Source organism: Dermacentor variabilis, chromosome 8 (genome assembly GCF_050947875.1).
Source record: "Dermacentor variabilis isolate Ectoservices chromosome 8, ASM5094787v1, whole genome shotgun sequence".
NCBI classification, from domain to species: Eukaryota; Metazoa; Arthropoda; class Arachnida; order Ixodida; family Ixodidae; genus Dermacentor; species Dermacentor variabilis.
In genome coordinates this window covers 94151313-94178459 of record NC_134575.1, presented here as the reverse complement: position 1 = coordinate 94178459, position 27147 = coordinate 94151313, and the positions used below count along the sequence as shown (strand labels likewise).

Genomic DNA, 27147 nt, shown 5'->3' with positions numbered 1-27147 from the left:
ACTTTGTTCATAATGTACCTACGATCGTAGAGCTTCATTCCAGACTACATAAAGGCTGCGGAAAGAGCCACCTCGCCATACTTAGCTAAAGTCATTGCGGGAGTGAATATCCAGTCGGGGAATGAAATGGCGCTCCGCTGCTTTAGTCTTCTCGCTATATATATATTTGTGTTCGCCATGGCAGGTAAGTGTTGGACGCATCAGTGTGCAAGAAATAACAGCGTATGCTAAAAATGCATTGGCAAGCCACATTAGCTTCGCAATGCAGGTTTAGCCACTCACTTGGCATTAAAAAAAAGTGTCACCGGAGGTTTATACAGTCAGGAGAGCGAAGGAGGCAGACGCAATTAACACATTTATTTATTTGCGCGAAAGGGATCTAGGAGCCCGTATATGTCATTTGTGTCTCACTCCGTCCTCGTCTGCTAAGCACCGTAACCTATTTTTAGGACATTCATGAATATACGGGGAGACTGCTGACCAAGCACAGTGGCATGTTATCGAAGTGCGGTTTAGAGAGCTGTAGTATAGTTTAAAGAAGCCGGTCTACAAACACTGACGTTCAAAAACGCTATTATATTCATTCGCCAACTACTTGATATCGCTGAGACGCTGCTTCTGCTCGTACCTTCGTGATGTAGCAATTATGAATCTGTCACTGATCTACACAACGACGAAAAGACATGTAATACCTGTATGGTTTTTTTTAAAAGTAAGTAAAGTGCTCACTTCTGAGACGGTTTGAGTACAGGGTGCCTGAGAGCACTGCCGAAGCTTGCAGTGTTCGTACGATGGCATGTAGGTAAAGAAGCCTTCATTTTTATTACGATCATGTTTCTTAGCATACTTCATGTGCGTATTACCGCTCCCTCTTCGTTCCAGTGAACTCGCCAATATCTAGCACCAACAAGTTCATAGACCAAACCGTCATGACATTAGCCTGGCAGCGGGTGCGTGCGAGCGTCTCCGTGCGCGTTTTTTGATACTAACCGATCATCGCGCAGTCCCGGCGCCGTAGCAGAAATCTTCCTCGCGTCTGTGCTTGCTGCATACCCTAGTTGTAGCCGATGCCTGCCTACCAGTTCGAAGTTTCGCCAGCCAAGCTTCATGCAGCTCCTTGCCGTGCGGCTATGTGTGAATAAGGCTGCAGTTGGCTCCGTTGCGTACGTCCGGCACTGCGGCACCCACCAGTAGCCTACCATGCTGCACGCTTTTAATACTTTTAATACCTATTATAATACTTTCAAATCTGGTCAAGCAGACGCGCAAGGCGGTAAAGCCTCGCCACTGAATAAGAACCGCGGCGCAGGTGCGACTTTAAACTTTCGTTTTCAGCTCGCTTCGGCGCTTCGTGATCCCTCATGCCACGTCACGCTGACAGTGGCGCCAACTTTTCCAGTGGTGGAGCTCGCCCCCAATAGTGCAGTGCCGGGTCGACCCGCCGCGGAGGTGAAGCAGGCGTTAAGCAGTTACCATACGTGCGCCGATCCCGAAAATAGTGCAATGCCGAGCCGATCCGCGACGGACGTGCAGTACGCCATTAAAGGGCCCACATACAGAGTTTCGCTGGTCATTATGCTTCACGATATCTATTATGCATTACGATATTTCCTAATGCGAAATTTGAGCACAGCTGACGGCGCTTAGCTTGTGCTTCGGCGACGCGCACCTCTGGATTCTGATGTCGGCGCCGCTGAGCCTCTACTCGGGCAGTTCGTTTAGGAGCGTGGCAGACCAAGCGCCTCCACCAGTTGTGTCGCTCATTGTTCAGGAAGAACTGGCTGACACTATTTTGTATCGAAGAAAATGTGATCTGCGGGTCAAGGGCATCGGCGTTTATACGTGACTAGACTAATCGTGTGGCTTCCCGAAAGCACTGCATAATTCGCGTCGCACTTCCCCTGTACGGACCGCACACCCGATGGCAATCAGTCACAGCTAATTGCCCGACGGAACCCTGTCCTTATTGTGAGGCAAAACCTAGTCGCTACAGCACTCACCCAACCTCGAGCCTGCGAAGATTGTGTCTCCCGGAGCCAAGTTCCCATGCTGCTCCTCCTTCAAGTTTCCTCGACTGACTAAGCTTTCCACGAAGGGATGCTCTGCTGATACCGGATCCACAGAAGCGGCTCTTCCATCCGCAGTTTACCTCGAGCTTGCGAAGGTTGTGTCTCCCTGACCCACGTCCTCAGGTGACATCTCAGATCGTGAGGACTACCTTCTTCATCTCACCGCTGCCAATCAGTTTTCTGTGGCTCGGGGTAGCCCTTATGCGAAGTATCCTCCATGCTCAGTGATGAGTACATCGGATAGTGGGAATGAAGGAAAAACGGTTTATTTTGGATATTTTAATCTGGCTCCAGATATGGAATCCCACTCTACGTAGAAGCACATTGACTGTTTGAGCTCACATCACGACACGACAGCCACCACCTTTCCTGCTCCAAAGGAGTTCACTTTGAAACAGTCATCTTCCCTTGGAAAGTAAACTAGGAAATCTGATGACTGTATGTCGGCCAATCATGACAGTCAAATCAGTCGCAATGTGCCGCCCATGTTCACGCACCATTCCGCCTGACTCGGACTGCTGCACTGTCCCATCGTCCCCGCATACGAGCCAACCAAGTCAAAATCTGGGAAACTCAAGTCGACGCTGTTCCTACGATAGTCCTCGACGTGGCCCCTTTCATCTGTATGTGGGCTCTTAGTGACGGTCAGCTTCCAGCGACCCTTCATGGTTGTTCCCACGTCTACAGAATACGGTGGTCCATCGCACCTACAGAAGAGCTTTGTTGGCCCGTCAACGGTCAGCGTCGGGGCTGCGTCGACGTCTGGACGGGCGTTGATGAAAGGGGGGTGGGTGCCTTGCGGATAACAGCTAAGGAATTCTCTTTGACATGTTGAGACGTAACATACTGTAAGCTACTACCATGAGTGCCGACTTGACAAGGCCGAGTATGACCAGAAAACAGACAGTAAGATATTTCCAATTCATGCATATGCGCAGTTTGAGAGTCAATATTGACTTCGCTAAGCTAAAGAAAAAAAAGCGAAGGTGTGAAGAAAACTCACTTTTTTCTAGTTACGTTTATGGATCATAGGTGCCAAGCCAGGAAGGAAGAATGCACGAACTGTCATAGCGCTACTGAATAAAGACGCCTTCCAGGGATTCAAATGCGTAGTGTCTGATAATGGGTCTACATTCAAGAACCTGCCACTTGCACAGGGCGCACACGAAAAAAATTACATGACTCTAAAGTTTGCAGCTCCATGCCATACATGAACCAACGGGCTGGCAAAACAGGTTATACGCGATATAAAATGATATATAAGCATTTACCCGGCATTACCAGGAGAGTGAAAGTACCGTGTACAAGCAGCACTGTCGCGTCACAACCGGTCTCATGCAAGCGTTTTGAGGTGCAGTGCTCCATATGCCTGCTTCGGTGAGCCAGCGTGTCTTCTTGCAAACGGTAATACTCGGCCTCGCAAAAAAAATTCTCATTGAAGCGACCAAGAAAACCGTAGATAAGCAAACAAAACAAAGCCAGGCGCTTAAGCCAGCGCTTGACAAGTGCCATATGAACGATATTCCCGAAATTACTTTAGACGATCTGATTCTAGTACGGAAAGGCTATGGTGGGGCCAGCACAAAACTTGTTGGACCATTTAAAGTGATGAAAACCACTGCAGCAGCGAACGGGATACGCGAGACTATCGGCGACGTGACGCAAGATGGCGTCATGGAAATAGCAGCTATCAGCAATGTGCGCTCTATAAATTACAGCTGTTCCAAACTTTCCTATTGCACTTCTGCAATCAGCGTTTCTCTATTCGTGAAATGTTTTGCAGGCCACCTGAACTTTGCTTGTCTGTCCCGTGACGCCAGAACTCTTCATCTGATTTGACATCTACACACTCATTATGCATTGTTAGACTGATCAAATTAAAAATATTTATTGGCAACTCTATGCCTTTTTGGCCATATTTATTCCGCAATTGGTGCAATGTATGTGGGCGGTGCCCATTTCGTCTATCTTTCATGCCACCTCACAAGATCACGAAAACTAAGCGTCAAAGTGACCTACGTGTACAAATAAGAGATGCGTTATTGTGGCGAAAAAAACTGAATTTTTTGCTTAATAGCCGGAGACTGCCCCGTTTCGATATGAGTAGGCAATGGCTGGCCGCCGATCGCTCTGGCACTGGTTACTCTGAGCTGCCGAGGATAACGGATTTATATGCATGTAATAATAAAAATTTTTGCATGACATCATGAAGTGTATGAGCCCTTTCAGCATGTTGCCAAATTTTCTTCGCTGAGGATCTGATTTAGCGGCATTTTTAAGCTTCCGTTGCACTAGGCTGCGATTTTCTGCCACACACCAAAAGGTAAGGAAGAAGAAGCAGGCCAATCACAAATGCTTGCACCAATGTCCTCACCTGCGTATTTGGTTTCACTGTGCTAAACCCATCCCACCGAAACCCTCTCCATTCCTCAATGTTCCTCGCCACTGCTCAGCCAACTAGATTAGAAGAACCTGTCAAGTAAGGCAACGCTATTCGCTTTGAAAGCAAACAAAAGTCACCTCTTATCAACAAAGAGAGCGTTCCATTGGCCTGTTAAAACAACGCTGCGAATCGCCGCACGAAGCTTGCCTCGGCGGGTTACATAATTTGACGTCAGAAGATTTAATAGAAACAGATCAGAATAGTTTTACATTAATGGACCTCATATCCCTTCCATAGAACACAGGGGTAAACATAGTAAGGGAGAGTGTAGTGACCTAAAGAACCAAAGGAGACGAAGAACTGATTTTACTAAGAAGGTCAAAAAATGAAGGAGAATAAAACAACGTTCTGTTGATGCCAATCTTTACATTTTACAACTACTAACAAAAAACTACTTAATGTGTCATGCTGTACATTCGGTGAAAATGTATGGAACAGAAATTACATGTGGATAAAATGAAAGACACGTAGCTCTCGCGAGAAATCAGGTTCGCGAGAATCGCGAACGTGATCGCGAGCATCAATTATGCTTAGCGTTCGGCGACGAACGTGCAGGGCAGTTTTTTCCGCCACAGTATTCATTGTTGCGACAGACATGAACATACACCATCAGTGTTTTCGCGACACCTCTCCCCAGTGAATGATCAGAATCAAATGTTTTTTAGGTGTGATTCACAACATTTCGCAATTTCTGTAGACATCTTGAAGCAGTGCTAAAATGAATACTTCTTAACAAGACATACAGAGAGGCACAGAAGAAAACCACAGCGCTCTGTTATTGTCGCTCTATGAATTTTGTTTTTGCGCTCTTGTTTTTAGCGATGCAATGCCAACAAGCCCAAGTATTCACTCTAGGGATCTTGTATAAGCTTTCTAGAAAGTTAGGTCGCGATAACGTAAATATATTCATGCAGCGGTCTTCGGTTTTTGTACAAGTACAAAAATGGAACTTCTAATTGTGCTCATAGCTCATAGAAACACCGATCCTTCATTAAAACATATATTATTCAATATATTTGAAGCAAGAAAATATTCAAAGCGTTACAAATCAGTGCACTCGCAAAACTTACCAGTGCTGAGAGCCACGCTAGCCACCCTGTAATTATCTGCTTACTTCCTTGCGGTGCTGCGAGCAGGCTCTCCGTTCTATGACCGAACTGCTACAAACTGTACTCAAAGCGCAAAATTTTGTGCATTGTGACCTCCTGATCATTGGTTTTATTTTCTCTGCTTTACCGGAGGCAATCACGGGTGACCACACAGACAACTGCGAGACTAGCACGACAAAGGCTAGGTTTCATGAAGCTAACGCGAGCGGGCTCAGTTCAATATCTGGCTGATCGAGCCCAACGTGACCGCGCTTAGGCGAACTGGCTTCTGACGAGTCTGGAGAGCAACGGCACTTAGCGTCGAGCCGAGAGGTAAAAGCGTTCGAACTGGACGTCGGGTCCCCGCTGTAGTTTTCATGGTTCTTAGCGCTACGACAAGGTTACACTGCACAGCGCGCTTGTCTTGGGTTGTCCGAATAATATTCCCGCTACCTGCACCTAAATCGCGCCGTCACAGTGGCCCTGTGCACGTCTCGCCGCTCGCGGGGCTGGACGCGTCCGCGTTTACATGCATGCTGCAAACGGGTCGGGCTGGGTCAACGTACACCGTGCAATCGGGCTGACTGAGCCCGACTCGACGCCAGTTCAGTCCAACCGGCTAGCGTTTACGTCAACTCGACAGGCATATTTCGGCCTGAGAAATCGATTCGACCCGCTTCCTTCGAATTTATGTTAACGCCCTCAAAGACGAGGAAAATATTGCTTCAAGCGGCCTAGGTTGATGGTATTGTGCAGCCGCAAGCATAACTGTTGTTGAAATATGCTTGAACAGGTGATAGCATCTGTTTCTAGCTGATTAATTTTATTGCCAGATAATCACTAAATTCTTAGTTTTAGAACAACTAGTATAAGTACGAGAGCACTCACAGCAGCCGCCGAGGGAGATCGCCGATCTCCTTTGAACAAATGCTCCATTAAGCTCCCTTAGGGGAAAGGCGACCAAGCCGCACGGAGTGCATTTTTCTCGAGATAAAGACGACGGAGTTTAAAGGAGTTTGGGGCTGCCCGTGTTACATGGGTATGAGTGGTCGGTCGGAAAGGGTGGCGCTAGTGCCGTCAACTGATCCGAGAGGCGATGATAATACAAAGCCGAGGTAAATATCGAGAGAGTTTTGCCGGCGTTCCCGATAGGTCCACTTTCCGCGGCCTAGCTTGGGCTTGCTCCTCAATAATCCCAGCGGCGTGAAACAGGACATCAAAAACGCTGCCAAGAAGGTCCTAAGGGAAGAATAATTCGCGGAACAAAGTTCTCTACGTACCATACAGGACCCACAATGGTACACCGCCAAGACAGGCTTAGAATGGCTGCAATGACTTAACGTCGGCCATGTTTTGTTAGCAACACTTTCGGTGCAATCCTATGCCGCTATTATTATGCACCGTTCACGGTCTGATATTTGATTCCGCACAAAATATATGTAATTTGGAGCCCCTCAAGGTAACAGCCGTTGTGAGAGCACCTGATGGGCTCTGCGAGCCATGTTTCCTTTTACTTTGGCCTGCACGTCTGCGAGATGAATTTATGTCTCGGGTGCCGAGGGGTACTTTCGATCGGAGAGTGGTGTATTTGTTGCAGTCAAGCGGGAAACAATTAAATAATAGTGCAATGTATTGAAACACCCTTTTACGCATCTTTGTTGCGCGGACACAGAAAATAAGTTCAAGGCGTTTAGCTTATACTAAAATTCTCGATTAATCTTTCCTATCACATGTCGTTTTCACGTACGGAAAAAGAAATCCGCGGTCTCCAGGCGAAAGTGATCAGGCAGCACCAGAGCAATCACCAAGCAGCCATCTTCGGAGTCATCTCCGGCTAGTAAATAAGAGCTTTCTTCGCATGATAATGCATGTTTAGCTCGCACGTTAAGTTATTGTGTACTCCGGCAACGCGTGAGAGAAAGTTTGAGCAAGTGCGGAATCGAAGCGGTGACAAAGGCTTAGACTTTGAAAAAATTATTTTCTGTTTTCTGGTTCGAGATGCAGAATCAGTCTGTGGAGATCCTTTTAATGTGGGGAACATTCACTGTTTACTGATGTTGCCTGACATCCAGGTAACGTGGTCGTGGCCCGAAAAAATTTTGTCATTCGGGAAAAGCTCATCGCGGGAATAGAATAGAAACATGTTGGAATACCTTAACCCGTAATTCGGGTTCTTCATGAGTCACTAAAATATTGTGTCCTTAGTTATTTCAATATTCGTTATACGAGCATTGACTTTTTGAAGTTTTTATTCTATGACCCACATGTAACACTATGAAAATTTATGTATGTGCATGTTAGAGCGTATTAAAGATTACGTTGAAGCCATAAAATATATTTATCATATTGTGCAGGTGATCATGGCAACACACAACCGTCATCATACATTTATCAAATCGTAAGTATTGTTTCAATCGTTTTGAATTTAATGTAGGCTAAGAAATATTATTGCTTGGAAGCGATGAGCTTTATTGGAAGCGATGAGCTGCACACCTTTAGCCCATCGTCACGTTGCCCCTCCACGCCCGCGATAGCGCCTGATAACGTAGCAGTTCCTTCGTCTACAGCCGTCGCCGCGAGCTTGCTCATCTGTCACCCAGCGCAGCATTACAAGAAACACGACGGTTGGCGTGTCCCCCACCACTGTCCGCTCTGCTATCAGGGCGCAAAAGCGGGCCACGTCTACCGCTGGTGTCCCATACCGTAAGATGTAACTACGAGGGTTTGCCATACGCGCGCCATGTCCACAGCTTGGCAAACGACCACGAGACGTCGCCGACTACCTTTCTGCAACTTAGTGGAGACCGCGACTATCTTTCCTGTTCGCTGTCACCTGGCCACTACCTTTCACCACAGGGCCGGCCGTACACTGCCCAGAACCGGGGATGGCCAGTTGGCCCACATGTGGAAAACTAAAAGTAGCCAGCGATGGAGGTGCGGTTGGTGTTTGTCGAAATGCCGAAGCATATCTGCCACTGAATATGACGCTTCAATACCTTACTCGACGACGTAGCGAGGACATGCCACCTTGAAGACTAAGCCGCCTACAAAAGACCTGAAGGCAAGAGATAGCAACAATGGGACACTGACCTCGAAGTGCTTCTCGACGGCCTTGCAGTCGCCGCTTTAATGGACATAGGAGCCGACTACACCATCATGACTGGATCCTTCGCCGCAAGGTTCAACATATTTAAGACTGCACGGGGAGGTCCCTAAATATGGACGGCTCGAAGACACCCGATAACGCCGATTGGCATCTGCACAACAATGGCAACAGTGCATAACCAGACTTACCCTGCGACACATTCAGTATAGCTGTTAGGCCTTATTCAAAGAGCCGTCAAATCTTCCGTCCCGTCGACGTCACACACCAGTTACCGCCACGCGAGAGGGTTTCTGAGTTGTTTTCTCCACTCTGCACTTTGTCTTTCCGTCGCCAGCATGGTGACGGAAACCAGACCGTACATGATTGACCAATCAGAAATAAAGAAGCCGTCGCTAAATTCAGGCATCTTTAAAACTGGAACGGGCAAGAGTATCGGCTAGCAGCCAGTCGAGAGAGAATAAGCGTTTATTGTAGTGGAGGTTGTTTGGTTATGGTGGGCGGAGCCCCACTCCCAGGGCCCCGCTGGTTACAGCGACTGGCCGGACCTGGCGAAGGGCCGCCAGTTGGCTTCCCAATTCCAATTCCACTAGTCACGACTCCCAAGATTAGTTATGATGAGTGTTGTCTAGCTGGGGCGAGATGGCAGCCGCCGGGCGTAATGTGCACTGGAATATTATGTGTTCCGATGTCAGTGTTCCTTCGCACCACGGGCATTTCTTGCTGTATTTGTCTTGCACAGCATGTGTAACCCGTGTAGCCAAGTGTTTGTTTGGAAACGGCGCCAGTCACGTGCTTGACTCTTGTTTAGGTCTGGGTGGTTGGTGGGGAGCTTTGGTTCGCCTTCTTAGTCGTTGTAATTCGAGGATTTCTCTTGGTGCACCGGGTGTAGAGGCGTTGTCTTGGACAATGTAGCCTGCGGCTCGGCCAATCATGCCTCGAGCTAAGCGGTCCGCCCGTTAATTCGTCGCTATCCCTGTGTGCGCCGGCCACCAGGTCACGTAATCATCCATGGTGAGTTCCGTTCCCAGGATGTGGAAGACGCAGCCCGGTAAAGCAGCCCCTCCCCACCCCAAACGAAGAGGCGGCAGGCACGGTGCGAGTCCGTCAACACGTACGGCGATTGGCCCTTGGCTTCCGCGGAGCATATCTCCAGTGCTATGGCCACAGCTTCGGCCGTTGCAAATGATTTCGTGTGTACCGATGCTCCTGTGGTTGTTCGTCTTTGACAAGTCGCGGCTGCTGCAAATCTCTTGAAGGTGCCTGTATTCCTATCATAAGAACTCACATCTGTAAAGTAAGTATCCGGATCGCTTCGCCGCCTTAGTAAGGTGGTTGCCCGCGCGCGTCTCCGTGCAGCATGTTGGACTGGGTGCACGTGACGAGGGATTGGTCTCACGTGGATCCTTTCTCGCATTTCAGATGGCGGTAGCATTGCCTCGTCGCCACAATATTGTGGCGGGAGTAGATAGCGAGGTCTCTAAAACCAAGCGCTCCTAAGGTGTCGTGCATAGCCGCTCACGCTGTGCCTTTAGTATGGCCGTTGCACATTCCTTGAATGTGTTCTTGATTGCCAATTCGTGCAGTCGGGTCGTGCTTCTGCTTTCAGGAAAGCCGGTTGCTGCTTTGCAGGGTATTTGTATAAGCTTGTCCGCATATTTGATGTCGTTGTGCCGCATAGTTTGGAAAGGCAGGGCATACGTTAGACGACTAATGAAGAAGACGAGTATTAGTTGCATGATTTCTGCTTCGGTCATGCCTTCTCGGCTCCATTGAACTCTGCTAATAAGCCGAGTTTCTCTGCGAACTGCTCGTCTGAGATTGGAGACTGCTATGCTTACGCTGCCCATTTTGTGAATGTACATTCCCAGCAGGCGCTGGTCGGATGCCGTCTTGATGGGCTGTCCTTCCAAGGTGGGCTGCAGATTCGGAGCCCTGGTCGCTTGGGTATGTGTGGGTCTAATATAAATGTACTCCAGTTTCGCTGGAGCGCACATCATGCCTGCTCGGCTCATGTATATTTCGTTGGTGTTGATGGCCTGTTAAAGCATGTCCTGCCAGTTTCCGTAGGAGCTTTGCACGGCGAGAGCATAATGTCGTCGGCTTACATGGCGCATCCAAGGTCCCGGTACTTGTGTAAGTCTAGAGCCATTCTACACAAGCCGGTGTTAAAAAGAAGTGGCGACAGTATCGATCCTCGAGGGGTGCCCTTATGTGGAAGGCGATACAAAGCAGAGCACGCTCAGCCCAGTCCTATCTTCGTGGAGAGGCTGCTCAGGAAGTCTTGAACGTAATGAAATACTCTCTCTCTCTCCACACCCGATATCTCTTAGTCCCTCGAGTATTGTATTTTGTGAGATATTATCAAATAACTTAAAGATGTCAAATGCGAGCAGTATTCTGTCCATTCTGCCCGAACGAGGGTCGAGGACCCAATCTCTTACTAGGAAAAAAGACGTCCTGTGCACACACGCCCCTACAGAAACCAAGTTTCGATCCATGTGAGCTTCGAGCCGGGTTAGAATTATGCGTTCAAAGAGCTTGCCCATGCGAGACGTGAGTGATATCGGTCTCAGATAGTTGAACACGGGCTTCTTTCCCGGTTTTAGTATGAGCACGATGACGGTCTCCTCCCATTCTAGCGGCAGTTTACCGTCCGGTCGCCAGACCTCTTCATTGAAGAAGTCGACTCACTGCTGTAGGGTTACGTCCCTAAGGTTGCGTAGCATTGCGTAGGTGCTTTGGTCTGGTGCAGGAGCCTTGTCAAATGGTTGTGCCGCTGTGTAGAGCTCTGAGAAGGTGATGGGGACGTCCAAGCTCGAGTTATCCTTTCCTTTGTCTGAATGTTTGCGCAGCGCCGGGGTCGGTGCGTGCGATGTGTTCGAAGACTTCTTGTTGAGCCTTTATTAGTAATGATATTACCGGCTTTGTCTCTTAACGCATACATCTGATTCTTGCCAATTCGTAGTTTCTTCTGCACTGTATTTAGGCTTCCTCCGTTCCTGAGAGCATGTTCAATTCTATCCATATTATACTTCCTTGTGTCAGCTGTCTTACGCTTGTTGATTAACTTCGAAAGTTCTGACAGTTCTATTCTAGCTATAGGATTAGAGGCTTTCATACATCATTACTAATATGGATGAGATAGTTCAAGTGGCTGAGGAGTTCTATAGAGATATATACAGTACCAGTGACACCCACGACGATAATGGAAGAGAGAATATTCTAGAGGAATTCGAAATCCCACAGGTAACGCCGGAATAAGTAAAGAAAGCCTTGCGAGCTATGCAAAGAGGGAAGGCAGCTGGGGAAGATCAGGTAACAGCAGATTTGTTGAAGGATGGTGGGCAGATTTTTCTAGAGAAACTGGCCACGCGTGTTATACGCAATGCCGCATGACCTCGAGCGTACCTGAATCTTGGAAGAACGCTAACATATTACCAATCCATAAGAAAGGGACGCCAAAGACTTGAAAAATTATAGACCGGTCAGCTTACTGTCAGTTGCCTACAAACTATTTACTAACGTAATCGCAAATAGAATCGGGAACACCTTAGACTTCTGTCAAGCAAAGGACCACGCAGGATTCCGTAAAGGCTACTCAACAATAGACCACATTCAGACTATCAATCAGGTGATAGAGAAATGTACGAAATATAACCAACCCTTATGTATAGCTTTCATTGATTACGAGAAAGCGTTTGATTCAGTCGAAACATCAGCAGTCATGGAGACATTCCGGAATTAGGGTGTAGACGAGCCGTATGTAAAAATAATGATAGATATCTATACCGGCTCCGCAGCCACCGTAGTGCTCCATAAAGAAAGCAACAAAATCCCAATAAAGAAAGGCGTCAGGCAGGAAAATACGATCTCTCCAATGCTATTCAGAGTGTGTTTGCAGGAGGTATTCAGAGACCTGGATTGGGGAAGAATTGGGGATAAAAGTTAATGGAGAATACCTTTGTAACTTGCGATTCGCTAATGGTATTGCCTTGCTTAGTAACTCAGGGGACCAATTGCAATGCATGCTCCCTGACCTGGAGAGGCAAAGCAGAAGAGTGGGTCTAAAAATTAATCTGCAGAAAACGAAAGTAATGTTTAACAGTCCAGGAAGAGAACAGCACTTTACAATAGGTAGCGAGGCACTGGAAGTGGTAAGGGCATACATCTACTTAGGGCAGGTAGTGACGGCGGATCCGGATCATGAGAGGGAAACAATCAGAAGAATAAGGACGGGCTGGGGTGCGTTTGGGAGGCATTCTCAGATCATGAACAGCAGGTCGCCATTATCCCTTAAAGGAAAAGTGTATAATAGCTGTGTCTCACCAGTACTCACCTACGGGCAGAAACCTGTAGGCTTACGGAAAAGATTATCCTTAAATTGAGGACGACGCAACGAGCTATGGAAATAAGAATGATGGGTGTAAGGTTAAGGGATAAGAAGAGAGCAGATTAGGTGAGGGAACAAACGCGAGTTAATGACATCTTAGTTGAAATCAATAAAAAGAAATGGGGGCACAGGCAGGTGATGTAATGAGGAGGGAAGATAACCGATGGTCATTAAGGGTTACGGACTGGATTTCAATGGACGGGAAGCGTAGCAGGGGGCGGTAGAAAGTTAGGTGGGTGGATGAGATTAAGAAGTTTGCAGGGACTACATGGCCACAATTAGTACATGAGTGGGGTTGTTGGAGAAGTATGGGAGAGGCCTTTGCCCTGCAGTGGGCGTAACCAGTCTGATGATGATGATGATGAAGATGATGTTGAGCCCATGTATTTTCCTATGAGTCTTCGCATGACGTTAGACGTCTCGGTGCGTGTACTAGTTCGATCTAGCATGCATAGAAAATTCGCCCAGGTTTTCTCGCTGCTGAGGGCGCCTCTGAGAGAATGGCAGAAGCTACGTCAATTTTGATTATTCAGCTCCTTGGCATAGGCGCTTCGTCCGACAGCAGGGTTATTCGGCGCCTAAGTTTGCGACTGCGCCGCTGCCGTTTCCAGCCCTTGATGAGGTTTGTGTGAGCTTCCCAGAGGTGGGCGAGATGGCTGTCTATTGCTGGTGTTTCCGTTGTGTTCTAGATCTCCCTGCTGGTGGTAGCATGAACTTCGTTGAGGAAAGTTGTCCAACCTTCCGTGGCTAGAAATAAGGAAGCAGCTTGTTGTCGTTGTCTACCCTTTTCCACTCTCTGCGCCTGGAGTTGTCGAACTCTAGCACTGTTAACACTGATACACCACAGTGATCGCTACCTAGAGTCTCATCTAGAGCAGGTGACCCCCCTCTCATTCGTGCCAAACGTTAGGTTAGGCGTAGTGTCCCGGTCAAGGCTGTTTGCTATCCTTGTAGGAGTCATCATCATCATCAGTCTGGTTACGCCCACTGCAGGGCAAAGGCCTCTCACATACTTCTCCAACTACCCCGGTCATGTACTAATTGTGGCCATGTCGTCCCTACAAACTTCTTAATCTCATCCGCCCACCGCACTTTCTGCCGCCCCCTGCTACGCTTTCCTTCCCTTGGAATCCAGTCCGCAACCCTTAATGACTATCGGTTATCTTCCCTCCTCACTACATGTCCTGCCTATGCCCATTGATTTTTCTTGGTTTCAACTAAGGTGCCATTAACTCCCGTTTGTTCCCTCACCCCAATCTGCTCTTTTCTTATCCCTTAACGTTCCACCCATCATTCTTCTTTCCATAGCTCGTTGCGTCGTCCTCAATTTAAGTAGAACCCTTTTCAGATGCCTCCAGGTTTCTGCCCCATCCGTGAGTACTGGTAAAAGACAGCTGTTATACACTTTTCTCTCGAGGGATAATGGCAACGTGCTGTTTATGATCTGAGAATACCTGCCAAACGCACCCCATGTCATTCTTATTCTTCTGATTATTTCAGTCTCATGATCCGGATCCGCGGTCACTACCTGCCCTACGTAGAGGTATTCACTTACCCCTTCCAGTGCCTCGCTACCTATCGTAAACTGCTGTTCTGTTCCGAGACTGTTAAACATTAAGTTTCAGCACATTAATTTTTAGGCCCACCCTTCTGCTTTGCCTCTCCAGGTCAGTGAGCATGCATTTCAATTGGTCCCCTGAGTTACTAAGCAAGGCAATATCATCAGCGAATCGCAAGTTACTAAGGCATTCTCCCTTAACTCTTATCCCCAATTCTTCCCAATCCAGGTCTCTGAATATCACCTGTAAACAAGCTGTGAATAGCATTGGAGAGATCGTATCTCCCTGCCTGACGCCTTTCTTTATTTGGATTTTGTTGCTTTCTTTATGGAGGACTACGGTGGCTGTGGAGCCACGATAGATACCTTTCAGTATTTTTACATACGGCTCATCTACACCCTGATTCCGTAATGCCTCCATGACTGCTGAGGTTTCGACTGAATCAAACGCTGTCTCGTAATCAATGAAAGCTACATATAAGGGTGGGTTTTATATATATATATATGTATATATATATATATATATATATATATATATATATATATATATATATATATATATATATATATATATTACTATAGTACCTGGCAGCATAATGAGTGCAAATTTGTGGGACTGAGTTTGTCGTAGTAGGTTGAAACCCTTGACAGTGCCTCCTTTATACACCCATGCTGAGTGCCAGACATTTAAATCCCCGAGAAAGATTAATCGGCCTTTCGTTGGCAACAAGGTAGATACATAACTTAGGATTATTGAAAAATTTGTCCTCTTATCTCTAGGGAGTCTACATGCGTTAGTTATCAGGCACTTGGGGCGACCCTTACCTGGATAAATGGTTAATATTTAGTGGTCGATTTCTAAGCCAGGTGCTATGGTGACAGGGATTGTTAGGTCCTTGCAGGCCAATGCTGCCACTTCAGGATAGTCCGGATCGCTGTAAAAGCGGTAGTCCTCAATGGTTATCCGCCTTTTCCCCACTTCCTGAAGACAAACAAGGTCAGGTGGGACGAGCGCCGCCTTCATGTCTTGCGTATGTGCAGCATGTTTGTAATGCAGTGATCGGCAGTTCCACTGCGAAACTATGATATTCCCTTCGTGTGTAGGTGTGAAGTTGGCCAGAGTTTGGGCTCTCGAAATGTTCGTTGTCTGTGGTTACGACTTTTCGAACTCGGCTGTCCGGGCTAAGCCTTCTTCGGCGTTTTCGCGTTTTTTACTCTTTTGAGCGAGTCTGCGACGTACCGTTTAAGTATGCGAAGCCCTGCGAAACATCATTGCGTTTGTGCGCACATATTGCCTATTTGCCCTTCCAGATGAGTGGTGGGTGTAGGCGTTTGTGCTATAGGCTGCGTTTGTGGTAGTGGTTTGGTCTGTGTCTATGGAGAGTTGTGCGGGTGCGTTTGTTTTATGGGTTCTTCCCTGCGCATCATCCTTCCTTTTGTCGATTAAGCGTTTCGAGTTTATTTTTCATGCTGTCCAAGCTTGCATTAATTTGCCTCTTTTCGGCAACTGTCACGACTCGTCACCCGTTCGCCGTCGGCGCGAAGTCGTCGACTGGGTATACCGAGCCGGTTGGTCGTTTTGTACTCAATCGAACACAGCCATGGAGTCAGAGTCGGCAGAAAGACAGAAGAAAAGATATATTTATCGACTGACCATGACACGAAGAATAAAAGAAACATAAAAAACTCAAGAACATTAGCATACATGCACTTAATCTAGATCAATGATGAATACAAAAGAAACACAACGAACAGTTAGCAGTAAATATAGAAATTAACACTACACAAAACACACTTAACGGTGGTCAATTAAAGAGGGTTCAAAAGAAAGAAAATTATGGCCTATGTATGGCCGGGCAGCTGCAGCAAGTCCATAAATCGTGGAGTCGACAGCACAGCTTCCCCGAATAATGCTGGCAAGCTGTATCTTGTTGCGGCGGATGCAATTTCTGGGCTGGGATTCCCGGGCTGGGTAGCAGGTTGAGCTAACTTGAGCGGAAATACCGTGAGCTTCTTTGCAGACACGTTGGTTTCCCAGCTAGTAACTCGAACTTCAGACGCGGCCAGGCGGCCCAGGCGATACTGGACGGCACGAGCTCCTTGATTATATTCTGCAGAGTGTAGGCTCAGCTTATAGACTCCTTAGCTTGGTCTAAAATCTGCCTTTCAATAACTTGTCCTTTACCTAGTTCCCTGTGTGGGGGAACGCCAGCTATTGGTGCCGATTCAATCAAGTCTACCCAATTGTGTCCCGGCTGCTCCCAAGGTCTTCGCCGAGCCCCTTTTAATTAGGGGCGAGAAAGCGGGTGATTCCGCATGCATTTAGAAGTTGCGCACACGTATCGCACCACACACGCACACCCTTGAGTCCGTGGCGGGCCTCTATTGTTCGTTCACAAGCACAGGAGAAACGACGGAGGCAGACCACATGGCGCTGTCGGCACACATACACTATCAGCAATTCGTGGACACGGAGTTGCACAGGCAAAATACATATTACGGAGTATTCGCAACCCCACCTTCTTAGTAAGTTTCTCAATACACCTGCGGGACAGAGAATATAGAGAGGTTCCTACAAAAAGCTGTTGCGGCGTCACGGTCGCGCCAATGAGAAAAAGACAATAATCTCGAAACCGCCCTTCGACTTCTTTCGGCCGCTTGCCTGAGTGGCTGGCAATACCAGTCTTGTTCGCGCCGGTCCCTATTTCCACGACGCGGCCGTTGACGCCCATTGGTCGGTGCTTCGCCGAATCGAATAATGCCGCACCATGACAGCAACTATTTTCTTGTACTCCTCATTTTGTGCGATATGTATGGTTGTGGAGGACGCGACCTCTGCCCAGCTTACCTCTGGATTTGTTAGAACAGAGGCCGCCTTCGGTGCTTCTCTGGGTTCTCGTTGCGACTGCCTTGCTTCTTCTCCCTGGACCGGCTCGCGTGTTCGAGAGCGGGATCTGCTTTAGTGAGGCACAACGCTAGGAGACTAAATGAAGCGGTCGAGCTTCGCATGAGCTCCTGCCTCGACGCCTCATTTCACCGGAAAAACTCCTAAGTCGCCAAAAATGCAGCACTTTATCGTCCTGATAAAATCAAGCGAAACCCGTGGACAACAGGTCTTCAACCGTAAGTCGATATTTCCTCATTATTTGCTTATTCGAAGATCCACGCAGAAGAGCGCTGCTCTAAGCCTAGGCGGTGTCGTCCGACGGAACGCTGCTCCAGCTGGTGCTGGACGCGGCAGGATGTCTGACGACGACGCGTCTGCGGCGATACGAGTCACAACACCGATCAAAAAGAACCCCCAACGCGAAGGCAACGCTACCGACCTCTCGCAAAAGAAAACCCTTGACAACGGTGGATGGTTTACTGCAAAATACCACAATTCAAGGCTGATCGCTGTTCTGGATACCGGGACCAAAGCGGCGGACAAATCAGCGCCGAGCCAGCCCAAACTAAAGGGGAATTCCATTCTCCATGAGAAGCTTTCTCCACTGCTGAAGACTGATTTCAAAGTCATCCTGAGACCAAAGAATGGGCTCAACATCAGTCAACTGAGCATGCATCAGATGGCCCGGGCTTTAACCAAAGCATGCGGAAACCCAGACATGTGCAACGAAGGCAACTTGCTTATACGGTTGCGCAACGGATCGAACATCGCATTAATCATCACGCCAAGCATGGAGACTGCCAATGTTGTGCAGAACGTTCCAAGTCTACGTTGTGGTGCGAAGAACTATGCACTGACGGCTTACGTGGCAGTGCCTGACAATTCGTGTAAAGGTGTGATTCATGGACTGTACGCCGATACAATGCCGACCGAATTACTAGCCCACCTTCGAGTACGTACCCAAGGAGTCAAAATATTTTATGCAAGAATGCTTGGAAACTCCCAAACCGCGGCCATTACCTTCGAGGGCAAGATCGTCTTCCGCTATGTTCACTACTACGGCGGCGAGACACGTTTCTACCTCTAGCGGTCATTGCGGCAAGTTTGCTATATATGCTTGAAGCCTGGACATAGGGCGGATGTATGGCCGAGACCTGACGCCGTTGTCTGCTGGAACTACGCCGAGCCAGTCATCGAGGAGGGACACACCTGCGAGCCCAGGTGTACTCTATGCAAGGAAGCGCACCCCACCAAAGCCACCTAAAAAAATTACCCCACACGGGCAAAGGAGTGCGAGGAACGCCTCAGGAAACCGAGGAGCCCACGGGCGAGAGAAAGAGGAACCAGACGCCAAAGCCAGGGACACCGGCGGACGTGGCCGGACCAGGAAACGCTGGATCAGTAGAGACTCCAGTTAGATATCCAGGTCTAGATCAAGGTCGACATCCACGTCGAAGACCAGGCAGGCTCCGGAAATGAAAAAGAAGCAGCAGAAGAAGACCATACACAAGAAGGAAGAAGACAGTAAGGTGAGCTGAAAAGCGCAACTTTTTTTAGCCTCTCCCGCTGCTCCAAAGAACACGAACGCGCAGAACGACGAAGTAAATTGCACACTATTCAAACTCGCAGGGCAGAAAATGCTTAGCTTAGACAAAAGCTCAACGAGCTGATCAATGAACTTAAGGCACTGAGAGCAGGGCAGACAAACTCAAACCCGCAAACAAAGGAAACTCAGTCGGCGACCATAGGGCGGCAGGAATTCACAACTGCCATGATAACCATGAACAATGCACTAGCAAATCTTAGCAACCTTGTTTCTAACTTCCAAGAGGAGGCGCGCAAGGATAGAAAACGCCTAGTACAATTTACGGTCATGAAATCCAGAACTTTACCCTATACTAGGTCATTGGCTGAGTACTTACGGCGAGGAACCGTAAATGCTCGGTAAAGTTGGAAACCCTAGATATATGGCAGTGGAACTGCCGTGGCATGAGCAGAAAGAGGGGTTTTCATAAAGAACACATCACCGACTGCACAGCTCCATCAGACATAATCGCCCTACAGGAAACCAGCTGCTCACCCACTCTTGCGGGTTACTCAGTCTACGAAGGGCTCGGGCAGAGTAAGGTCGCGGCGCTCGTTGCTGAAGCTGTCACCGCAATGAGACACGATATCGACGCAACGGACATTGACCACGTCTTTATTGAAATTATTACCGAAAAAAGGGGAAGAAAGCCCTGTCTCCTCAACATTTACAGCTTGCCCAGCCAGAGGAAAGCAAACTTCGGCTACCTGCTACGCAAGGCAGAACAAGCAGCAGGCAAGAAGGGTCTCGCCATCTTGGGGGATTTTAATGCCTGGCACCAAAGCTGGGGCTACGTTAAGGAAACTCAAAAAGGCAGGCATCTAGCCAGAGAAGCGGATCGCAGAAGGCTCAGTCTCATAACAAAGCACACCGAACACACGCGAGTCGGGATTAGTTTCAACCGAGATTCGTGCCAAGACTTGGAATTCGTCAGAGGGGTAAGGGATGTTCGACGGGAAAACGACGGGGAAGCGCTTGGCAGCGACAACTTCGATTTGCGCGTCAAGATAGAGACCCTCGCGATCAGGAAAAGACTTGGCCAGGCTATGCTCAGCGACTGGGTAGCCTATAGAAAAACTAGGGCGGAATCCGAACACACTGAGATCACACACATTACGAGCTGGGGCGCAGGAATGAAGGCCGACTGTGAAAGCCTAATTCGAGAGATCGCCCTTACCACCAACACACCCGACGTGGATAAGCATCTTTTACACGTACGGAACGCCCGAAGGGGGCTACTAAGAAGATGGAAGCGGCAGATGCGGAACAAATACCTGAGACTAAAGATCGTCGAGGTCACCAGAAAAGCCAATGAGTGTACGACAGAACTGTCAGGGCGCAACGGGGACCAAAAATGCAACAATCTACAGGGGACCCTAGGCTGAAAAAAAAAGATATGGGCCTTGAGGCATGGGCCTTGACACACCTAAGGGATCTTATAGACCCAACCATGACCAAGTCCGAAAATCGTAAAACGACCCAACGGATCGCGCATCGATTCCAAGGCAGAGGTAGGGAAAAGCTAGAGAACATAAAGCAGCGCTACACTGGTGATACAACGCAGGTTGACTGCAGCTTAGTATACACGGGTAAAGCCAATCTCGCTCTAGATGAACCTATTACCACAGAAGAAATCAGACACGCTCTGATGTCTGCCACAAAGAACACCACGCCAAGTAAGGATAGCATCACCAACGCCAATTATAAGGAACTTAAACGAAAACTCCTTCAGACAATTTGCAGCATTCATAAATAAACACTGGGAGCGGGGGACCATACCGGAAGACTAGAGACATGCGGAAATAGTAATGATTCTGAAGTACGGAAAGACTCCCTGCCTGGAAAACTTGCGACCCATTTCACTAACGTCCTGCTTGGGAAAAATATACGAGAGAATTGTGTTTCAGAGGTTAGAGACCTTCATGGAGGATAACGAGCTCATGCAACACGCTATGTTTGGATTCAGGAAATGCCTCTCAACGCAAAATATCCTCCTGCAGATTGAGGAGGAGGTACTCACTACCATCCCGAAATACGAGCAAAATATATTATTTGCACTCGATCTTAAGGCCCCCTTCGACAAAGTAAGTCATAGGGCTGTGCTGGAGGGTCTCAGCAAAATTGGTTGCGGGCAGAGAATATACAACTACGTCAAAGCTTTCCCCAGTGACAGAACAGGGACACCATTGGTATAGGACGCATCAGGAGTGACACCTTCAATATGCCCAAAAAGGGAACACCGCAAGGCTCTCTCATATCCCCTATGCTTTTTAACATGGCTATGATTGGCATAGCACGGAAGCTCGAACAAATTGAAGGGCTCAGGCATGCCAAATATGCCGACGACATCACAATCTGGATGACCAAGAGATCCTTAGGAGAAAAGCAAGACCTTCTGCAGAGTACAGCAGGTACAGTCCACGCATGCACTGACAACTGCAGACTTGCATGCTCCCCCTGAGAAATCCGAGGTGCTCAGAGTGTGCAGAAGAGGATACAATCTGCAAAACTCCATAGACATATTCATACGGGGAAGAATATTCCGGAGCTATCCCTAGTTAAGATCCTTGCTCAAAGGGATCTGCGTGATGACTCTTTCCAAGGAATAGACTCGGCCAAACGTAAGCGCCTTTGGCTGTTCTACGGCCCACCGCTCTCCTTTCGTGGACGCTATTGCAAGCTGTCTGCTTTCCTTTCCAAGGCACTTCACTCCTCACCAATTCAGGGGCTCTGCCACCGGCGCCACTAGGCCCAAATTTTGCGCTCGAAGGCACGGCAACGCCACAAGCACAGCTTTCGAGATGCCTTCAGCGACCACGGCAACCTTCATGCCATCGTCATTCGATATTTCACCTCAATCAGCACCAGGCCAGCCTTCCTATGTTCTGCGCTTACACCTCCCGCGGATGCATGGCCTACCGAATACTTATAGGAGCAGCTACGCCATCGGATTTCTTCAGCTCGAGAATCACTTCTATATCTACGTTATTAGTGACCAACCCTTGTGCTATCTCCACGCAAGTCCCGAGCAGCCAGATGGTCCAAATTTGAAGCTCCGACTTCTACAGATTATCTACGGGCGTCTACGAGAACCCGCGGCATGTCGCGATTTCGCCCTACGGCATCACTGTGGCGGCGCCTCTCTCACAACCTAAGCTCCCGGTGCTGCCTGGTGCATCTTTCATGAATTGCGTGAACCCGACAATGCGAATGACGACACCATCTGCACGCTTTACCTGAATTCATTTACCTGGTACTCCTTTATCACCCGTTGGACTTGATTTCAATCGCGCTTCGCTCTAGGAGCACGACTATCGCTTTCAGCCGGTGAAAAAGGTGGCTAGCGTGCAGGTAGCGCGATAGAACAAGCTAGCGCGGTCGAGCTGAGCTGCCGCGGTAGCTGTCGCTCTCGAGATCCCGCGGCTCCATGGCTGGTCAGCGCAACTAAACCATGTCCTTGGCGGCTACCTCTTAGGGCCGCATCCCACAGCTATACCAACACCCACCTACGTCTTTCACTTGAGAGGACATGGTCGCAGTTCGGGAATCACAGACTTGCACATTTCCCGCTCTGCCCTTCCTACATATCCTATGCCCCTCGCCCTATCCCGAAGCTTCTCCTGGATGTTCCATTTCCCCCATGACGTTTGACGTTACAGTACAATACACTGTGTGTGAAGCGACTTTACAAAGAATGGAAGAGAGAAGTGCAGTGCCGTAACTGTCTCTAACAGGAGGACACCTCAACAGTACTGCACGGTGAAAGGGGTGTGGGGAGAAAAATATAAAGAGGGAGGAAAGGAGAAGGCGGGAGGGGCCAAACTTCGTGTGCTCAGGTACGAGGTGACGCTTTCTGCATAATAATATTAGGTCCAGGTCATTGAGCATGGATTGCGATTGGTCTCCTGAGTGACTAAGCAAGGCAATAGCATGAGCGAATCGCAAGTTACTCAGGTATTATCCATTAACTCTTATCCTCAATTCTTCCCAATCCAGGTCTCTGAATACCTCCTGTAAACGTGCTATGAAGATCGTTGGAGAGATCGTATCCGCCTGCCTGACGCTCTCCTTTATTGAGATTTTAACGGGACAGCGTTAAGGAGCTCGTGTCGCAGAAAAGCCGGTGTCGGTGGCGTTGGCCGTGAGCGAAAAATTCAGGAAGGCAATTCATCAATAAAATCAACTTGCAAGATGGGCTGGGTGGGAATAGAACCAGGGTCTGCGGAGTGTGAGACAGAGACGCTACCACTCAGCCATGAGTTCGATGGTTCCAAGCGGGACAAAAGCGCCTCTAGTGAATGCGTTGAAAGTTATATTGCGGTGTATATCGGTATATATGAGCATGTGAATTACAGAAATCGCAGTTAAACGAGTAGCAAAGTACGTTTCCGCTAAAATTTTTCAGCGCTTGGTGCACACACAGAGCCATCTTGCGGCGAACCCAGAAGACCCCCCTCCCCGCAATGTGCGGCGCTGCCCCGACAGCTGGCGCGCCACTCGTCCACTTCTGCCATTCGTCTCGTTTGAGCGCATTGGGACCGTGCGAGGACCGGTGCGAGGATGCCCCAATAGCCTTGCGTTTAATAAGTTTTCTCGCTCTCTCCCCTTCCAACTTCCAGCGTGTGTCACTCGAAGTCTCGTGTGTAGGCGACGCCGTTCCTCTTTCCGTTCACTGCGCGATTCCTAGGTGCAGCGTCCGATGCGGGACGCCGCTGACGTGATCGCTGCGCCGTAGCGCGTCTGGCGGGAAGCGTCCCTGCGATTTGTGCCATGCTGCTGGCGAGGAGTCATGTGTCTGAGTGGTGCTTCCAAGCGATATAGAGGACAATCCCATCGAGGCGTCAGCCCCATGATCGCGTCCGCCTTCATGGCGCGTCGCGGCCCGGCTGTCCATGGCGATCACGACGTTTGGCTCGCATAGATCGTTTCTCCCTCCGAGACACCGATTTCTTTGGTTTGTTCCGCTTGGTCAGGCGCACGTTTCGTCTTTGTGTGACTCAAGAGCATGTCGAGCGAATGAGTGGGCGGTGCGAACGGGCTGCGATAACGCTATCGTATCGCTATCCACCCTTGAAGGCGAAGCTTAAGCGTCCTCCAATTTTTTGTAGCTTTCTTTATGGAGAACTACAGCGGCTGTGGAGCCGCTATAGCATTATGAAACATCATTCCAGCGCACAATTGATAAAGGTCGACAAGAGAAAGAGAACACGAACGCGGGACTTCAGCTGAATTTTATTCACGGAAAACAGGGCTTTATGTACACAGGGGGAGGTGGGGGGCTGCTAGTGCACTGGACCACCCAAAAATATTTCCTTGGTCCAGGCAACAGTCATCAGAAGAGTCGAAACCAAAAGAAGAAAGGAATAAAAGCAAAAAGTGAGAAAAGTTGAAAAACCTTTTTCTCTTTTTTTTTTTCCTTTTCTTTTTCACATCACTCAGTACAATCTTGCTCATCTCCCGCCCTACCTAGCTCATTCGACACACACGCTTGCCCTGAGATAATCAAGTACTTTTTTCCAGCCGTGCTTCGGATCTGCCCGAAATTCAAGAAGGATAATGAAGATTATGCGCTCCGAGCTGTGGCGACAGATCAAACACCCGCAGAACTGCCAGCGCACATACTCCGCTTCGTTAGTGCCTGGACAGAATAGTGACCCACTTTTTCTAACGTTGAACCGTGAGGCTACAGGGACTTCCGAATTTTTGTGGAGAATGTGTCTTATAAATCTGTGTCCGTCGAAGAAAGCCCAAGTGCGACAGCAAGTTGTACCAAAGCAAGCTACCCGCATCGGTGAGTGTTACTTGCCTGAAATGGTTGTAGCAGTGCTAAGCCCTGATCCTAAGTTTTGTATCGAGCCTAAAGAAGTACCGGTACGAATGCTGTCTATAGTCAGAAATGTGGCCGCGGCAGCCAGTTCAGATGAACACGAGCGATGTATAGCTGAAGTCGTAGAGTCACTGCAACATAGAGGTGCGCCTTTTGGTGCAAAATTACCTGTCCGATTCACTGTTAACTATTTGAAGAGCAAGGATCTTGCCCTATTGGTTGGGGCCAAAATGGCGGCTTTGTTGTGATGCCAAAAGTTCTGTTCCTACAGAAGGCAAATGAGGCCATCACAAAAAACTTTGTCCATGTGAATATGTTGTTAGCTAAGGTGAAGAAAAAGGTTATTGCTTCATGTGAAGAGCTGAACCTAGAAAAATTAAGAAAGAGCATCAGCGCTGCTGACATAGTGTCTTTGAATGTTTTCTTTACTGTAAAGACCCACAAGGAATATGTTCCGTTCAGGGCTATTGTCACTGAGGAGGGCTCCTGGCAGGGCATCTTGTCAAGGTTCCTGCAGAAGCACCTTAGTACCATTCCGTTAGAAGACCCTTTTATGGTAAAAAATTCTGCAGAAATTATCGAATATTTTTCTGGCTGTGAAACCTCGTGTCAAAAGACGTTCGTTTTTTCTATTGATGTAGAAGACTTGTTCTACTCATTGCCTCATCCTGAGCTTTTCCGCGGTTAGAAATAACAATGAAGACACGGGACCAGTGGCCTTCCAAAACATGACTTGGTTATCAACCGCCAGTTTTTTAGAGCTAACATCCTGTTATCTCTCATGCACCATTATCACTTTTAATCACAGCTAGCTGTTATCCAAAAAGGAGTGTGCATCGGCTCTTGCCTAGCACCACTTTTTAGCGATATATTCTTAGCAATATTGACAAGCGTATTCAAGCGTCCCTTTACAACGCAGGCGTGCGGGAAGTTTTTAGATATGTCGACAATTACCTCGTGGTCCGTAGTAGTAAGGTTCTGGTTTACATTCGCCAGGACCCAACGTATTTTTCGCAACCCGTAGCGCCACACGAAGGTAACCAATACGTCTGTGTTAGTGTGAAAAAAAAGAGGGTGTCTTTTACTATTATTGGTGTCTACCTATCCCCGACAAGTCAGTTTGACAGCAAAAGACTAGAAGATATTATGGCTACTATTCCCGGCCCTTGGATAATAACAGGCGACTTCAACGCTCACCACTATATATGGGGAAGCTCCAGCATAAATTCGAGGGGCAGGTCATTCATATCCTTTGCATCAGGCCACAACCTGTGTCTTCTAAATGACGGAAGTCCGACATTTCTGTGAGGAACAACGTACAGTAGCTGCCTTGACTCGACTTTGGTGTCACGTTGCTTGACTTCGAGCGTGCAGTGGTTCACTTATATTGAAACCCATGGAAGTGATCATATTCCGGCCTATGTGAGAATCAATGGTCTAGACACCGCATTACCGGACGTATCTCGCCAAATAGATTGGTCAGTCTTTCAAGATCGAGTAGAAGACACCTGCAAGAAACATATCGCACGCAGATTAGAAGACATAATTACAGACGCAATGCAAGATTGCACGCGTTGCTTCACACATTCGAAAAAGCGTACAGAGAATGACATTGAATTGGAAAGGCTTCGTACAATACGTCGCCGTGCTGAAAGGAGGTACAGGCGCACAAAGTCGATTCTTGATCTCACAGAAGCTCGGCGCATGCAAAAGAAGATAAGACGCCGAATGGATAAGCTAGCGGATCAAATATGGAAATGCTTTTGCGAGTCACTAGACCCCTGCAAGCCATTGTCCCGTGTGTGGCGTACCCTACGAGGTCTTTGCTCAAGACCCCAGCAACGACACCCCTTTAACGCTCTCGCTCTCTATCAAAACCGCCGTGAGATAGACGTTGCAGAGGAATTTTGCGCGCAAATCGCCGGCGGCACAGTTTTAGTCCCTGACATGGCTTTAAGCGACATCCCCAGTCCACGAGATACCCGTATGGAGGCTCCATTCTCTATGGAAGAGTTAGAAGCTGCTATGGCGCTCTGTAGGTGTTCGTCTTCACCAGGGCCCGATGACATAACATATACTGCTTTGCGCCACCTAAGCCGAGAAGCACGAAGAGAACTCCTCAGCCTTTTTAATAGTTCATGGCAAGATGGTGTCGTCCCACAGGAGTGGAAACGCAGCCGCCTGGTACCGCTAC

The 27147-nt window shown here is 48.4% G+C and overlaps 1 protein-coding gene across 4 annotated transcripts in view; it reads left to right on the top strand.

The window, feature by feature from the left end:
* The first annotated feature begins 35 nt into the window (after nucleotides 1-35).
* Nucleotides 36-27147, top strand: part of LOC142590415 (japanin-like) — a 160837-nt gene continuing 133725 nt past the window's right edge. Inside the window, exons 1-2 of one of the 4 annotated variants that reach the window (XM_075702509.1) lie at nucleotides 36-184; nucleotides 7955-7998. In XM_075702509.1, the coding sequence (XP_075558624.1) occupies nucleotides 127-184; nucleotides 7955-7998 (102 nt within the window). In that variant the 5' untranslated portion in view covers nucleotides 36-126. The remainder of the gene's footprint in view (nucleotides 185-7954; nucleotides 7999-27147) is intronic. The other 3 variants (XM_075702511.1, XM_075702512.1, XM_075702510.1) reach the window with 3 other exon arrangements.